Source organism: Embiotoca jacksoni, unplaced genomic scaffold (assembly GCF_022577435.1).
Source record: "Embiotoca jacksoni isolate LCO1_2020_lvr unplaced genomic scaffold, fEmbJac1.0.p SCAF_6, whole genome shotgun sequence".
Lineage (NCBI taxonomy): Eukaryota > Metazoa > Chordata > Actinopteri > Embiotocidae > Embiotoca > Embiotoca jacksoni.
This window is the reverse complement of record NW_027185414.1, coordinates 11,359,993-11,376,826: the sequence shown is the minus strand read 5'-3', so window position 1 is coordinate 11,376,826 and position 16,834 is coordinate 11,359,993. Positions and strand designations below refer to the sequence as shown.

Sequence of the window (16,834 nt, the reverse complement as noted above, 5' to 3'; positions counted from 1 at the left end):
CTCAGTTTCTTTGGAGACCAGCAGACCTAAAGCTGCACAGAAATGGTACAATTACAGAGGAAAAACAACAGAGTATAATGATAACTGGGAATTTTTAAGAAACCACAATTTGAGTCAAAACTTATTCTGTTCAGAATCATTTTTGTCAATGTTTTGTAAATCAGATCAACTGGGAATTATAAGCTATGATTCATTTTTGATTCCCTTTCATTACTGCGAGCAGCATATGTCAGAGGCAAACTGTGATTGCACCTTTTTTTTTTTTTACTTGAAGCACATCCTCTGATTTTTGCTTTTTGTTTTTGTATTTCTATTTCTTGTTACTGTGTTTTTGTTGTGTTATGTAAATAAATAATGCAAATCCTATCAAATTGTTCAATGTTCTTTCAATCCTGTATCGTGTTGGTAAGCAGAGTGATGTTTCATTGACCAGTCTGGACTTGATTCTGTTTAGCTTTTTATTTAAACCATCTCATTTTTAGCGAGTAGCACAAAGCCTCTGTCTGCAGGTTTGACTGTCAGCACCTCAAACCATCTTCTTGCATGTCTGTGACTATAGTGTGATCGTTCCCTGCAGCACAGAGACGGTCTGCCCACCTATGTTGATTCTCCCGTCATCTCTCACTTCCAGTTTCAGCTCCCCGCCTCGACTAGAGCACTGGAAAGCTACACAAACACACAGGATGATCCGAGTGTCAGTAATGGACTATTTATAGTGAGACTCGACACACGCTCCAAGTAAATGATATGGTGTTTAATGGTTAGTAATAGACTTTACCTCTAGTGTAATCAACATTATGGATCTGATCTACCACAGTTTAACTAAATTACTTACCCAGCATTTTTTTCTTTCCTAGTTTTTTAGACCAGTAGCTACCGAGGACGGTGTGAGCAGATCCTGCAAGAACAAAAAACACACTCCAAGGACTGGTTACCAGATTTTAACAGGTACATTTCACAAGACGCGCTAAACATTTAGCAACTTTACTGCATGAGTGCAAAACATCCGAGACCGCTTCATCTATAGTTTGGACCTGTTGCTTGTACGTGTAAAACAACACGGTAATGAGAAAAGTACACTTAACATTAAAACTTTGTTGTCAGATTCATAATTGTTATTTCAGTAACAGTAAAAGTATTATAATAACAGTCATATTACCAGTGACAGGATCCTCAGGGATACCGTTCCACGGAGAAAAAAATCTGGAGTAGAAGTCGTATCCTGGCTGGCAGTCTGGAGATCCTATTGTCAAGAGTATCATTTGAAAGGGAGGATGCTTTGATAGACCACGGTTGTTAGTTGACGTCCTGGGCAGGTCTTAACAGTAATGTTTACGTTTTAATTTGTGTTTGCCTCATGGGCAGTAACCGTCAGTAGAAGTTAAAGTCTGAGGGTTCATGTTGTGATAATGATACACGTTATCTTTGACAACACTGTAAAATGAAATTTACTGCATGTGGTCGGGCCCAGTAAGTCATCAAACTGTCCAACAATATCGCACTGGTCGAACTCAAATATGTAATAGTTATCTCTGGTTACCTTTCATAGTGAGGATGACTCCTTTGACTCTTCCACTCTTCTCACTGCTCTGAAGAGCGACAGGGTCAACTTTCAGTTTGGATAGCACTGACCTGACAAAACACGTGCAGCACATACAGTACACATTTAGTGATTTATGGTACAAAGTGGCTTCAGAAGGTCAGTGTTGTCAATTCTGGCTGCCATATTGCTGAGCTTCCCACATAGGCAGAGCCTCAGGAATATAAGGGTAATGGTTACGGCTGAGTGAACGTTTTGGAAAGAGCTGTTCATGATATAAGAGGACTTTACCAAAAATAATAGGTCAATACTCTTCAGTCTTGACTCATTTGGAAGCTACATTTCTGTCTCTGTGTGTGTCTGTGTTTTATTAGTAACCTCTCACAGCTGTCAGCCAGTCGAATCAGTAGTTTCTTAGTGGTGGAGCTCAGATAAACATCCTGAACTGGGTGGTTTCCAACTGCCACCTGTATCACACAGAAAAAAGCAAAGACACACTCTCACACCTAAAACATGCTAATATAATTACACTTGCACAAACTGTTCAGGCTCATGATTTATATGGAAATATTATACTGACCTTGATGATGTCTCTGAACTCATTGGGATCCTGAGATAAAAGGGGTTCAGAAGAAAAAACATTATGATGATAGCATTTCGTTGTTAATTAAAATACTTTTCAAAATGCTTGGAAAACTTTTGTTTTTGGAAATCTTGCATTGATAAAGCATAAAATGCTTGATGTAGGACTTCTGCTATTCAACCTAGAGCTGTATTTGACTTTATTGTTGCTCAGTTGAATTTGTTCATTCATTGAATAATGACAGAAAAAATAGTTACTAACACTAAACACTCCATTTTCTACCATATAGCAAAGCCATCGCATTGTAACTGTGATATCAGATGCTGGCTAGGATTGTCTGCTTCTACAACCTTGTCCTGGTGTATTTATCTGACTATATACTGTATACCTCCTGGGTGGGTGGATTAAGAGGAAAGTCCATGACATATCCTTCCTCCTGCTGGGTAACATTCAGATCCCCACTCTTGGTCTCAAACACCAGAACTGGATTTATGTTTTCTGAAGGAACATATACAGTACACGACACGTTGTATTACACTCACACACTAGCTGATTAACTGGGTTTACGCAAATTATTTTACTTTTCTTGTTGTATGCAGCATTGCATGTTACATGGAAGAGCTTTATTTATATGAGGAGAACTTTGTAAAGACGATGAAAAACGTAAAGGCCCTCTCTGGAGCCCGTGTCAGGTTTGTCCCTACTGGGCTTCCACAGAAACATGGCGGTGCAACATGTTGAGCTTTGTGATGGAGGACCCTGTAGATATGAAGGGGCCATTCAAAGTAAAGAAAACACAACTATCCTAGTTTCATGTGATTCATGAAATCCTGATTCTAAATATTATATTAAATTTCAGCTAGATGATCCTTCTAAATCCTACACACTGGTCCTTTATGGCTCCAATAACCCTGTTCTGTATGACTGTGATATAAAGCATAAATCCACCCTATTTAACCTTGATATCCTGTTCATGCCTGTGTGTGTAAATGTTGTGTCTTACTTTTGTACTGGAACAGCACTGCTGCAGAGGCCAGAGTGGCATGACCGCACAGATTCACCTCATTGGTTGGTGTAAACCACCGAAGGCGGAACCTTGATCCTGTTAATCACATCACATTTTCAGACAAACACTTTATCACACAAAACATTTTCCATATTCTTTACATGTTAACTGTCCACAGAGCTCAAACAATTTGTTTGAGGCAATTATCTAAAACAGTTTGCAAAAAATGGCTTACTTCTGATGACCCAAAGCCTCACGCCATAAAGGGTATACATCCACCTTTTCTCACGGGAAACTACCAGTTTCATAGTAAATAGTGATTGTAAGAGGGTTTGAGTGACACAATAAAGTGTACTAAAGCAGACAGAATGCATACCATGATGATCAATCTCTTAGCAAGTTGTTGGGGGACACTTTTCTCAGTGCTGTGCACAAAGGAAATGGAGCTGAATCAAACACTGGAAGTTACACATATTGTACAATTTATTGTTGTTATAAAGCGGTATGTTTATTTTTGGTACCAATTGCTAAAACAGAATAATTATGAGTTATATTAGTGAGTTATACAGGGACTCTGGTTAAAAATATTCACATACAAGGAAGAAAGTCTTAAACTGTGTGTGAATAAAACTTTGGTCTTATGTACCATTTGTGAAACACTGAGTGGCTTCACCCTGCATTTTTAACTGACAGCTGTTTGTATTGTTCTTCTATTTTCCAACAATGAAAGTCTAAGCTGTGTGTTTATCATTGTTATTTGTCAGACTGCTGAGGACAGGTCTTTTTTTTTTCAGTTTGTGTACATACAAGAACACACAACGGAAACATGACCGGAGTAAACTGCAGAGGCACAAAGATGTTTATCTGCGCAAAGGAACATTAAGTGCATCTAACTTGTCAATTAGACTTTTTTAATTTGTTACCTGCAGTTATTTACACTTATATGTGCACAATCACCCGATGAACAGACATCCATCAACTTTGTTTTGGATAATAATGGACTCCAGGGAATGAATACTAATGTGTGAGTGATTTGATTGCTTGTTCTTTTGTGCCATTCTGAACACAATTTTAATATATTTAACATCATTACTTTATAAGCTTTAACTGTTACAAAACCAAACTTTAAGGAATAGTCCATGTCACCACTTCCATTGGCCGCCAGCAGGTATTTATGCCCTTATTCTAGTGACTTTGTAATTAACAAGATCCCCTAAAACTGTTTTATCCCTGCACCAACAGCCTCAATAAGAATACATAGAAGAATTGTAAATTGGGGTTAACTAATAATGAATTGCTAACCTGTCACAGAAAGGTGTGTCTCTTTTAAATCGTCAGAGTGCCACATCTCAACTGTCATCTATGATCAATGATAAATTGTGTAATGATAGGCTGTTTAAACACAGATGACCTGTAGTGAACGTGTCAGAGGGGTTGAGCCTGGTGATGAAAGCAGTTTCTGACAGGTTCATTTCTGCAGCGATCTTCTGATACAAGTCATCATTCAGCTCCTGTTAGGAACACAGAATACAGCAAATATCAACATTTTGTAATAATTATTAATAGTGCATGATTCATGCACATTGATGGTGTGCATTGGCTGCTTAGACTTTGCCTATTTCACAAATCAATGGAGTAATCATGTGACACTGTTAAAAAACTGACACTGAAACAGTTCAACGTTGCTCTGAAAATGTTCAATGTGTCACAAGGACCAGATGTGTTCTGTGCTTAAACAATCAAATACACAAACTACGAAAGTTGTTGACGTGTTTTTAGAGCTGGACGACATTTTTCCAAGACCCAGTCCAAGCATGCCCTGATATCACTCCATCTCAATCCCTGTGATCTGATGAGACAGAGGTTTAGCTGTAACACCGCCATTGTCGAGTCTAAATTATGATGACGCACTGCACATTGACCCAAATATTCCTACTCACATGCATGAGAGGACAAATTGCCGCAGGGTTTCCCTTGAACGGTAAATTGGTGAAGGCGTCCAAAGTAAACACCGTAATTTCCATTGTTGATGGTCTGGAAAAGGGTTGGAAAACTAACAGGACTCCCCAGTGAGGTCGGTATTTGACACACTTGTTCCGCTGCTGTGGGTGGACTTTCGACCCTGCTTTGTATTTGCTGTCTGCCCTCAGCGTCCCCTTGTTATGGCAAGGGTTGCCAGATTTCCAAGGGTTGCCAGATTTCCAAGGGTTGTCAGATTTCCAAGGGTTGTCAGATTTCCAAGGGTTGCCAGTTTTCCAAGGGTTGCCAGATTTCCAAGGGTTGCCAGATTTCCAAGGGTTGCCAGATTTCCAAGGGTTGTCAGATTTCCAAGGGTTGTCAGATTTCCAAGGGTTGCCAGTTTTCCAAGGGTTGCCAGATTTAAAACCTGTCTTTCACACTTGGTGGTGGCGGACGCGAGTTTGCTGATGTCAAATGTTGAGTGCACTGAAAACGTCAAGCTCTGTTCTCTTGATCAAAACAATTAATGAACTGGGGTTGTCTAAGAGTTAAAAGTGGCTCGGTTTTTTGTTTTTTTTATATATACGTCACATTTACATTTCGTTGTTTTATTTTGGACATAAACATTTTAACTTGAGTACATCTACATCACAGTTAAGTAAAGATATCAACGTCAGTTCGAATAAAAAGAAAAAGAAAAAAAAAGTAAAAACATGTTTGCGTTTACACTCATTCTTACCACTTATGTCAACGTATTGATGTTGTTATTACTTTGCAGGTGACGGTAATAATCGATCGGCTCGGTGTTCTCGTTCACACCCCCGAAGTCTCGCGATGACTTACCTGACCGGGTTCGCTTGGCTGTCACCTGAGGCTCGGGACGGGGAGCGGGAGACCGGGGACGAGAGCGACTGTGAGATCATTGATGACATTTTCCCCCCGACGACTGGTATATTTCTCTCCGGGCGTACATGTTGATATCCGGTAACAGCGCACGACCACGAGGACGGGGACGAGTTTGCGTTGCACGTTTGACCGCTGTCGGTGTCCTTAGCTGCTAGCCCCGCTAACCGCGACCAGGCTAACGTTGACGTCTCAGGCTGGACGACGCTTGTCCTGTCGGGAACTTTAAAGAAGCAGCTTTGGTCGATAACGTCTTTTAAGGACATGTAAGACTAGTCTTTGTACGCGCGAGGTGAAGGTTGTCTCAACCTCTCGGTTTTTTACCAACACTTGGACAAACAGTTGGAAACGGGAAGGATCAAACGTTAGCTTGTTTCAACTGTTGTGGTAGAAAACAACATCAGCGACATTAAAACTTGTTCTCTACTGATGCTTTGTGATCGTTTACGTCCTTAAAATCACGTCTGTGGACGTGGTTTTACTTTGCTACGGAACTGGAGATTTGTTCACAACATCAGTTTTTAAAGCTTTCTGCGCAAATTAAGTCGTTTTGGCTCCAAAGATACCTGAAAATAAAAACATGTTTCAGTCATCAGTGTCAACCAAATACAAACAACACACAGAGAGAGAGACAGCAGGACTATATCGTTTATAAATACAAAACTTTAAGTGCTTTTTCTTCAAGACAGTTTGTCCACTTTATATCACACATCTGGTGTCTCTTGTCCTTCATTTAGATCTGGTGTCTCTTGTCCTTCATTTAGATCTGGTGTCTCTTGTCCTTCGTTTAGATCTGGTGTCTCTTGTCCTTCATTTAGATCCGGTGTCTCTTGTCCTTCATTTAGACCTGAGTGTCTCTTGTCCTTCATTTAGATCTGGTGTCTCTTGTCCTTCATTTAGATCTGGTGTCTCTTGTCCTTCATTTAGATCTGGTGTCTCTTGTCCTTCATTTAGACCTGAGTGTCTCTTGTCCTTCATTTAGATCTGGTGTCTCTTGTCCTTCATTTAGATCTGGTGTCTCTTGTCCTTCATTTAGACCTGAGTGTCTCTTGTCCTTCATTTAGATCTGGTGTCTCTTGTCCTTCGTTTAGATCCGGTGTCTCTTGTCCTTCATTTAGATCCGGTGTCTCTTGTCCTTCATTTAGATCTGGTGTCTCTTGTCCTTCATTTAGATCTGGTGTCTCTTGTCCTTCATTTAGATCTGGTGTCTCTTGTCCTTCATTTAGATCTGGTGTCTCTTGTCCTTCGTTTAGACCTGAGTGTCTCTTGTCCTTCGTTTAGATCTGGTGTCTCTTGTCCTTCGTTTAGATCTGGTGTCTCTTGTCCTTCGTTTAGATCTGGTGTCTCTTGTCCTTCATTTAGATCCGGTGTCTCTTGTCCTTCATTTAGACCTGAGTGTCTCTTGTCCTTCATTTAGATCTGGTGTCTCTTGTCCTTCATTTAGACCTGAGTGTCTCTTGTCCTTCATTTAGATCTGGTGTCTCTTGTCCTTCGTTTAGATCCGGTGTCTCTTGTCCTTCATTTAGATCCGGTGTCTCTTGTCCTTCATTTAGATCTGGTGTCTCTTGTCCTTCATTTAGATCTGGTGTCTCTTGTCCTTCGTTTAGACCTGAGTGTCTATTGTCCTTCGTTTAGATCTGGTGTCTCTTGTCCTTCGTTTAGATCTGGTGTCTCTTGTCCTTCATTTAGATCCGGTGTCTCTTGTCCTTCATTTAGACCTGAGTGTCTCTTGTCCTTCATTTAGACCTGAGTGTCTCTCGTCCTTCATTTAGATCCGGTGTCTCTTGTCCTTCGTTTAGATCCGGTGTCTCTTGTCCTTCGTTTAGATCCGGTGTCTCTTGTCCTTCGTTTAGATCCGGTGTCTCTTGTCCTTCATTTAGATCCGGTGTCTCTTGTCCTTCATTTAGATCTGGTCTCGGAGACAAAACCGTGACCGGTGCTTGTAGATCAGGTGTTTGATTTAGGGCTGGATGATATCAGAGAAATTAATTTTCTCACAACAATGTCGTGGGTTTACTTGAATGTCTTGAGGACGCAGTAATTGAATGTCGTCCTGCTGTGATGTGCTCTCTCTCTCTCTCTCTCTCTCTCTCCGTGGCAGCGAGGATGTCTTTGAACGATGAGGGGTACGTGGTCCGGATCAGAGGACTTCCCTGGTCCTGCACGCAGGAAGAGGTCGCCGGTTTCTTTTCCGGTGAGACGCATGTTTTTACAGATCGAAGCATGAAATCAGCCGTTAGCGGTGCTTTAACGTATTTTGTTTCAAAGCGGTTAACCCGCTTTCGTGAATGTCTTTAAAGCTGCGCGCTGCGATATTCAACACACCGACGGTATTTTAAAATCAAAACTTTAGTCGTAAAGCACAACGCTTCTTATCATCTCTTGTTGTAACGTGGTATAACCAAACAAATGTCCCTATTATGAGGTTTTCTGTGTTCATAAGAAGAAATGTCTTAAGAGCAGGCATCATTTCAAAGATTTGAACAAATCTCCATGTGCAGACTGTGACATCGTGGGAAAAGTGAACGGAGTGTGTTTCACCTACTCTAAAGAAGGCCGTCCCAGTGGAGAGGCGTTTATAGAGCTGAAAACAGCAGAGGATTTCAAGAATGCTCTTGCTAAGGATCGTAAATACATGGGACACCGATACATAGAGGGTAAGCAACGAAAACAGTTACAACAGATCGACAGGTTATGAGTGTTTGGCGTTTTTAACCTCCTCGTATCTCCTGATTTATTTTTTTCTTTGCATAATTGCTGCTTAATGTGACATTATTGGCACAAGCAGTGCTCGTGTGATTTGTGCTGTAACTCTGTTGCTCATCTCGTCGGTTTATTGTGGGGATGTCGCTGTCGGTGTTCATGTTTCAGGGTTTATCTGTAGGTTGTTTTTTTTTTCCCCCCCAAATTTCTGTGTGAAGCCTTTAGTAAAACAATCCTGAAAGTTACCAAATGTTAATTTTCTGTTGTTTGAAACATCCTTTCAAATGACAGACGTGTGGGGGTTCGTGTGTCCATCTGTCTGTTTGCATCAGTTTTCAAGTCAAACCGTAGTGAGATGGACTGGGTGCTGAAACGTAGCGGTCCTGCTGACTATGACAGCTGCAGCGGCTGCATGCTGAGACTTAGAGGCCTCCCCTTTGGCTGCAGCAAGGAGGAGATTGTTCAGTTCTTCTCAGGTACATGAACACCGAAACTTTTATCAAATGACTATATTGAATTGTAGTGATGTTACACTCTTTATGTTAACCCAAAGGATAGTTTGTACCGACATGTTGTTCATCCAGTGTTGTAGTTTTTCCACTGTTGACTCCGCGGTCTGAGGGCAATTAAACGAGACAACACCACTAAAAGAAACTTAAAAGACACATGTAGGCTCTAAAAGCACTCCTCTCTTCTCTTTGTTAGTTTTTATTATAGCCCTTTATATTCCATATGTTCCCGTACCACATAAAATGTCTCCTTCGGCTTTTCTAAATATGACAAAGAAATAGTTCAAATGAAACGCGTCTAAGAAAAAGTCCACTCTCACGTCTGTACATCGTTCCACGTTTTAAGACCCAGGTATATCTTAAACTCTTAATATATAGAATTCCTGTCTTATTGTTTGTCTTTAAAATCATTCTGATTCCAAAGTTATGTTTGTACAAGTTTTTGTACATTAATACCCAATTTGAAAATGTGATTGTATCGTAAAAATAAAGAAAATGTTGTGCCAACTGCACTTTAAACGGTGTTTTCCACTTTGCAGATCAACCCCACAGAAACACACCACAACATAAGCATACATTAACATTCAAAGTATGCTGTCGCTTTTTGGATCTCATAATACAAAGTTATTACCTTGACTTGTGGTCATTTAACACATCCGTGTGTTATGGCCCAAAGGACTGATGCATGTTTGTTCTTGTAGTATAAATCACGCTTACTAATTCGTCCTTATCAAGAAATGTTAATCTGATGCCAACCATGTTAACTCATCGTTTAAAATTTGAACATGACTTGGATATCATGACTCCTGAAAGGGTTTAACGATAGGATGAGCTGGGCTGGTTTGGCTGAGGGGAGACTGTCCCATGCAACTGATCTGGGGTCAGTATCATAAATATGCTATGTGGCAGCTTCTTAGCAAGTGTAATCGGCACTGAAAAATGATTTCCATAGAGAGCAATGTCACTCAACACTAATAAGAAAATAATTTGGCCAGTGACCTATAATCTGTAGCGTATTCTAGAATTGAAACATATATATATATTTATATTTATATTTATATATATATATATATATATATATATATATATATATATAATACCGTGGTTTATATGCTGACTCCAGGCCAGTATTTGTTTTATTCCACTGCTGGGGGACCAGCAAGTGTAAATTAATACCTTTGAGATGCCCCTTATTAATGCAGTCTTATGAGATACTACAGCTGTTGTGTATTCGCTTTCATGACGTATATTCATCCTGAAAGCTCCACCGATGCAGTGGGTGTTGTTCTATCTATTCTATCAGTCTACCTACCGACCTATGTATTTATGTGTGCTTGGGTTGAAGGGTTGAGAATCGTGCCAAATGGGATTACTCTGCCAGTGGACTACCAGGGGAGGAGCACAGGGGAAGCCTTCGTGCAGTTTGCCTCAAAGGAGATAGCAGAAAAGGCTCTGGGGAAACACAAGGAAAGAATAGGGCACAGGTGGGACAGACGGGAAAGGGACGGGCTGGACTGGGTTGGGCTTCTATTGTAGTATTTAATGGGTGGTCATATTAGAGTAATCATGGTATTAATGGGATGGGTTCTGTTGTGGTTGAATGATAAACATGGGTTGGTGTGATAGAATAATTGTGCTTAACCAATGATAAAATGGGAATTTAAATGGGTGGGCCATGTAATATTTATTAGTATGCTAATGGAAAGATTTTAATGGGTTTCTGTTTGTAATTACATGTTGAATATTGGGATGAAAGGCTATTATCTCATCTTTGATTGAAGTTGGTCTAATCATGTTATGCTATAGACAGTTTTCTTGTGGTCATTTAAGATCAGGGAGTTCTATTTAATCGTCTTAGAGCAACATTTGGGTATGTTAGATCATTTATTGGCATTTCCTTTACATCCTTCATACATGTATCATATGCAGTAGATAATTTACTGTGGAAGGGTGGATTAGGTGTAGAAATATTGCAAACAACAGTCAAGACAGTCTCTACCATTAAAGCATCTCTGCTGTGCTAAATCAGTAAAGCAATCCACACCAAAAGAGCCCCGTAGGGATGTCTTGAAGTAACAGGTTGGCGTAGAAACCCTTTATTACAGCCCTAAGCCCAGCTAATGATGAGACTTTGTTGAGGTTGTTCAGTCTTTCAGACCACTACTTAGAATATTTATCCTTTGTGTGTTTATCTTCTCTCTGTAAACCATATCTGTGTATGTAACCCGAGCTGAGCCATTTCTCCACCTTAATCCCGTCCTCTGCCCCTCCCCCCCCGTTTCATCCCACGGGCCTCTCACATTACAGATACATAGAGATTTTTAAGAGCAGTCGTAATGAGATCAGAGCCTACTACGAGCTGCCCCGACGAGGAATGGGAGGCCAGAGACCAGGGCCCTACGATAGACCCATGATGGGGGGCGCCAGAGGAGGGTTTTTTGGGCTTGGGCCCGGCCGCGGCGGAGCCCTGATGGACACCATGAGGAGTGGAGGAGGATACGGAGGAGGTGGGCAAACGACAACAAACACTGTTTAGTCTAAACACATTTATCAGTCCCTCCAGGGTTTCGCAGAGGGGTTTGTTTTTTGTTTTTTTGTGATTGATGCGATCAGAAATTCTCGGTTTTGTGGTGGATTTTCCCCAAAAATTGCAATATAATTTGCGGAGTTTTAAGTGAGGTTTTTTTTTTTTTTTTTTGCATAAAATTGCGGGAATTATAAAAAAAAAAATAAAAAAATTGCAAGTTGAGAAAGAAAAATGTTTTTTTCAAGCACGACCTGATAAAAGAATCAATATGTAATCACTTCCTGCGCTAATAATCATGCTGCACATCACATACATAATTTAGTTCTAATCTTTTTTTTTTTTTTTTTAATTTATTTATTGAACTTGGAAAGCCGAGGTGCTAAAAGTTACAAACTAAATCATAAAAGTGATGCCGCCTCACAGAACAGACAGTTCGACTTCAACTGCGCGTGACTCCGTCTGACTTGATGGTCGGCGACGGCCGCCGCTGGCTGCAGCGGGGGAGAATTAAAAAAAAAAAAAAAAAAAGCTGCTGTCAAGTCGAACACCTCGGGTGCATCTGACTCTAATGCGGCGCTGCGCAGGGCTGACTTAAAGTGACGCACGCTGGACTTGCAACCATCGCATGATGGTTCGAAATTTGGTCCGACTTCAGCCGGCGCTGCAAAACATCACGATGTCGTGTGATATTAAAACCTGGCGGGGTGCGTGTTAATTATTGCGATCGCAAAATTGCTATTTCCCAGAGGTACTAATTTATTGTCTTGTTTTTTTTTTTTTTTTTTTTGATAAGCCACTTGAGGTTTCACTTTTACTGTGGAGGGTTGTCTAGGCTTCACTGGCTCACCTCGAGTATCATCTTCTTTTTTTTTTAATTATTAAAAAAAAAAAAAAAGTATTTATTTATTTTTTGAGCCTGCAGCAAACAACGTTTTTACTATCAGATTCTGTTGGTGGAGTCCTGCTTTAACTGTGTGATGTCCAAATTACAGCCTCAGTCTCCCTTTGTTGCTCTGTGTCCAGGTTACGGTGGCTTTGACAACTACAACGGTTTCAACAACTACTGTTTTGGTAACGGCATATTTGACGAGCGAGTGAGAGGAGAGAGGGGAGGAAGAGGTAAAGTTCAAACCTTGTTTACCTTCCAGAGGGAGGGTACAGACATACTGAATACATGTTTGAAAGCCTTCATTTGTTCTTCTAGTTTAGTACTTCTGCTGAAAGGTTCAAATGTTTTCCAATATTTGTTCACATTTTCTTCCACTAAATTCCATTAAATGAACCTTTTTTTGGCTCAACAATTTTCAGTAGAATATTGTGGATATGAATAGATAAAACTAAGGATTGGGTTTTGTAAAGCTCTAATTAGAGGTTACATAAAGATTTCTCACTTTCAATTAACATTAGTAACTTAAAAATAAATAAATATATCTGCAGTATGTTTTCATTCTTATCTTTTGTTGGGGTTTTTTTTGTTTCATTTTCATAAAATAAATTAAAAGCCGGCAGTATCAGATTACTTGTTTCTTAACATCACTGAAGGTCATATTTGATTTGTGGAATTTGTTTGTATGTTTCCACTCAGGAATGGGAGGCCACGGTTATGGTGGTCAAGGTGATGGTGGCTCGGGCTTTCACAGCGGCCATTTTGTCCATATGAGGGGTTTACCTTTCCGTGCCACAGAGGGAGACATCGCTAAAGTAAGACAGTTACTTTGATTATTGCTCTTTAATATTTTCAGACCATGGGGCTGTCTGCAGGGAACCTGCAGGTCTTGAAAAGTCCTGAAAAGCTTTGAATTTCACTTTTCTAATTTGTACGCAGAAATAAAATGGTACGTTTTTTTTTGTATTTGGTTGAAAAGAAAAATTACACACCTCTGAACAATTGGGACAGTCTACAAAACGAGTTGTTTGTGCAGGACGCTGATCAATCCCTTTTTTTTTGTGGAGTTTGAGTCAACACCATCAGATCTCCAGCAAATACACTGTCAAAAACCTAATAGAATTCATGCTTAATTCTTATAAATGTATATCAATTATAGTTTAACACTGCTGGGAAGTACTGAAAAAAATGTGATATAGTAATAGATAACTGTTGGACAAATCCTCCCCACTGGTCTGCCATCACACTTTCACACCATACTGGACATATTCATGAAACGGGTAACAAAGTGTCGTCTACGTGGGAGTAAAAAGCTCCAAAAAAGAGCCTGATTAAAGACATGAACATTCATTTACACCTGTGGCGCCCCGTGGCTGTGTTTTCTGTTCATTTTGTGTTAGTGCTCTGTGATGTCAACAAATCCAATAAAAAAAAAATGTTTTTTTTTTTTGTTTTTTTTTTTGTGTGTTTTGTTTTTTTTAGTTTTTCTCGCCTTTAAATCCGATGAGAGTCCACATCGATACGGCTCCTAACGGCAAGTCGACCGGAGAGGCAGATGTGGAGTTTCGGTCCCACGAAGACGCGGTGGCAGCCATGTCCAAAGACAAAAACCACATGCGTATGTCCTCTCCTACTCCTCCCAACATTTCTTACTTTGCTTCCGGTGACACGAGGATGTGCTGTATTTATGAGACAGAGCTACTCGCTGACCGACGGTAGAGACACGGGACAGTTAAAGAAGAACAAGAGCACGGATCGGCAAATTGAACAGATGCACTTTCAGTCTTGAGCGGTTTTGATGAAGAGTTTGTTAGTGAGGCAGATTTAATGTAGGAATTCATTTTAAAAGCTAAAATGAAAAAAAAATAAAATAAACATTCTGGTATCAAGCCTGAAACCAATCTTAGCTTTCACGATGACCTGTGCTCTGAAAAGACCTTTTGCAAGCAAGTCCCGAACAGTGTGAATTGAAGAAGTGTTTGAGATATTTACTGCAGGTTGTACTGGGGGGGGGGGAACTAGTGAAGGTCAAGAGGTAGATTTCATCTACATTACTTATCAAAATGAACGCTGGTTCTTCAGTATGAATGACGGGATGCGGTTCTCTCCACAGAGCATCGCTACATTGAGCTGTTTCTGAACTCAACAGCCAGTGGAGCAGCTGAAATGAGTGAGTTTTCATCAACCGTTTTCATTCAGGCAATGAACACCATCTGCAACTTTATTATGTGTTTGAATAACCCGTTCAGCTTTGCACGATTACTGTCGTCGTGATTTGGAGGAACGTTATCCGCTTTTTGACACCCGACTTACCTTTTCGTAACTCTTTTCAGGCCGTGGCAGTGGCAGTTACTATGGCAACTCAGGGGGAGGCGGAGGCTCACGGAGCAGTGGGCTGCGAGGTGGATACTGATGATGTCATCCTACGCTTCCAATCCATCCTGGCGTTTGTCTCGCGTCTCTTTAGGCCACATTTAATTGATTAGTGTTTCTGAGCAGGAAAGCTGATGCGAAGTTACGCATTTGTTGCATCACAGATATACTTTTTTTTTTTTTTTTTTTTTTTTGTACAGGGTTGTAGTATAACTTCACCCCACATACAAAACACTATCAGATATGACCTAAGAAGTACTGTTTTCACACCATTCCTAAATGCATATGAAGAACAAAACAACTTGTCAGCGTGAATATAGTGGAGCTATCGAAGGTGCTGAACATAGTTGATGGGTCATGTTTCATGTTAATCTTGGATATTGTAATATAGTGTGTCATCATTCTCTCAACTATAACAAGATATGGTTTTGAAAGAGTTAAAACTGAATGTGTTAGTGTTCAGTGACTTTTAATTCATTGAGCTTCAGTGCAGATGCAGCAAGGAGGCCAAACAACATCGCACAAATTCAGTTGTGGCATTTGTTTGATAAACAAGAAAAGAAACAACTTTTTAGTGGCGCTCAGGACTGAGCATGTTCACTTATGGTCACGTGATGAGAACACTGTTTGACTTGGAAGACAGGTGGAGATACATTTCTAAGTCTTTCTCTCTGTGAGAAATTCATATTTGAAAAAAATGTAATCTTTGTTTTTTCTAGTTCAAACTTCTTCTTTTTTTGGAGTCCCATCCTGATACTCATTCAAATTGAATTTCAGATCAGCTTTCCCGGTCTGAATGGTTTTATAAATGTGAGCCTGTGTGGTTTTTTTATGAATGTTTTCACAGTTCATTACAGAATTTAAAACTGAATATTAAATTCCACTCTCAATGAGTGGAAGTAAAATAAAGTCTCTATATTTGAGCTGTAAGATAGCTAATGCAGCTGTTGTACATTTTGCCTAATAAATTTTATATTTAATTGTCTTTTCGTCTCCTTGACATTACGTTTGAAGAGTTGTTGGCATTATAGCTGCAAAAAAAAAAATCTCAATTATGAAGTACTTAATTGATGCAGCACGTCGGGGATCCAGCGGGTCGGGGCCGCCGGCTCCCCGACCTGCAGCACTCGAGGGTCGGCATTTTACCGCTTGCAGTTTACAAGTGCTATAGTATGAGTCACATTTTGGAGTATGACCTTTTTCTGAACTGACATGCATGACTCAAGTGGGGATTGAACCCAGTTACTTCTCACTGTAAGGTAACTGCTCTAACCACTGCACCACTGTCATACTATAGCATATGTCTGAAATATGATAAAAAAAAAATTTTTTTAAAAAGTCATACTATAGCATTAAAATGTATTAATGGGATTTAGACACAACCTTTAATTTCTGTTAGAGTTTTTATTTTGAATTAGGGTTTTGTTTCATATTGTTGTTAACCTTTGGTTTGGTATTAGTATGACTGCATTTACAATGCAAACCCAAAACCGTGTGGCTTACCCTTAGTGTAATCACCCTCTGTGAACTGTGTGGATTACCTTGAGCGGGGTTTGAACCCGCAGCCTCATGAGGTCGTGTCCAGCTCTGAAGCGGTGCAGTAGACCACTGTACTATCTTCAGCGCTGAAGAAAGAGTCGCTGCGGCGAAAGTGTTTCACGGAGTTCAATCAGAGCTTCCAGTGACTCAACCAACAGTCTGGTGAACTCAGCAGGCCAAGATTCCACCTTGGCTTGTTGATGGTGATTCAACTTTTAGTGAAGTTGAAATGTTTGGAGAAATTGAAAATGTTTTGCATACACAAAGATTTATAACAATGCAAACCATCTCCTGGGAAGATTGGTG

At 40.1% G+C, this 16,834-nt stretch overlaps 2 protein-coding genes across 7 annotated transcripts; one reads left to right on the top strand and one right to left on the bottom strand.

Annotated features, from left to right (window-relative positions):
- Positions 1 to 444: 444 nt before the first annotated feature.
- Positions 445 to 6,019, bottom strand: LOC138212934 (phenazine biosynthesis-like domain-containing protein 1). Of its 2 annotated transcripts, none has more exons than XM_069173651.1 (10): positions 5,932 to 6,019; positions 4,541 to 4,640; positions 3,127 to 3,225; positions 2,512 to 2,621; positions 2,121 to 2,150; positions 1,919 to 2,007; positions 1,541 to 1,632; positions 1,160 to 1,243; positions 836 to 898; positions 445 to 666 (listed from the first exon to the last, which is right to left on the bottom strand). In XM_069173651.1, the coding sequence occupies exons 2-10, from the start codon at positions 4,599 to 4,601 to the stop codon at positions 554 to 556; spliced, it is 741 nt and encodes a 246-aa protein (XP_069029752.1). In that variant the 5' UTR covers positions 4,602 to 4,640; positions 5,932 to 6,019; the 3' UTR covers positions 445 to 553. The 2 variants fall into 2 exon arrangements, with proteins under 2 accessions (XP_069029752.1, XP_069029750.1); XM_069173649.1 differs by lacking the exon at positions 5,932 to 6,019 and adding an exon at positions 5,070 to 5,234.
- hnrnph3 (heterogeneous nuclear ribonucleoprotein H3 (2H9)) lies at positions 5,951 to 15,974 on the top strand. 5 transcript variants are annotated; one of them, XM_069173647.1, is made up of 11 exons: positions 5,951 to 6,001; positions 8,093 to 8,185; positions 8,493 to 8,648; positions 9,027 to 9,170; positions 10,549 to 10,687; positions 11,511 to 11,710; positions 12,754 to 12,849; positions 13,316 to 13,431; positions 14,099 to 14,234; positions 14,730 to 14,786; positions 14,950 to 15,974. In XM_069173647.1, the coding sequence occupies exons 2-11, from the start codon at positions 8,098 to 8,100 to the stop codon at positions 15,027 to 15,029; spliced, it is 1,212 nt and encodes a 403-aa protein (XP_069029748.1). In that variant the 5' UTR covers positions 5,951 to 6,001; positions 8,093 to 8,097; the 3' UTR covers positions 15,030 to 15,974. The 5 variants fall into 5 exon arrangements, with proteins under 5 accessions (XP_069029748.1, XP_069029747.1, XP_069029746.1 ...); XM_069173646.1 differs by having other exon boundaries at positions 5,955 to 6,037; XM_069173645.1 differs by having other exon boundaries at positions 5,994 to 6,072.
- The last annotated feature ends 860 nt before the right edge of the window (positions 15,975 to 16,834 follow it).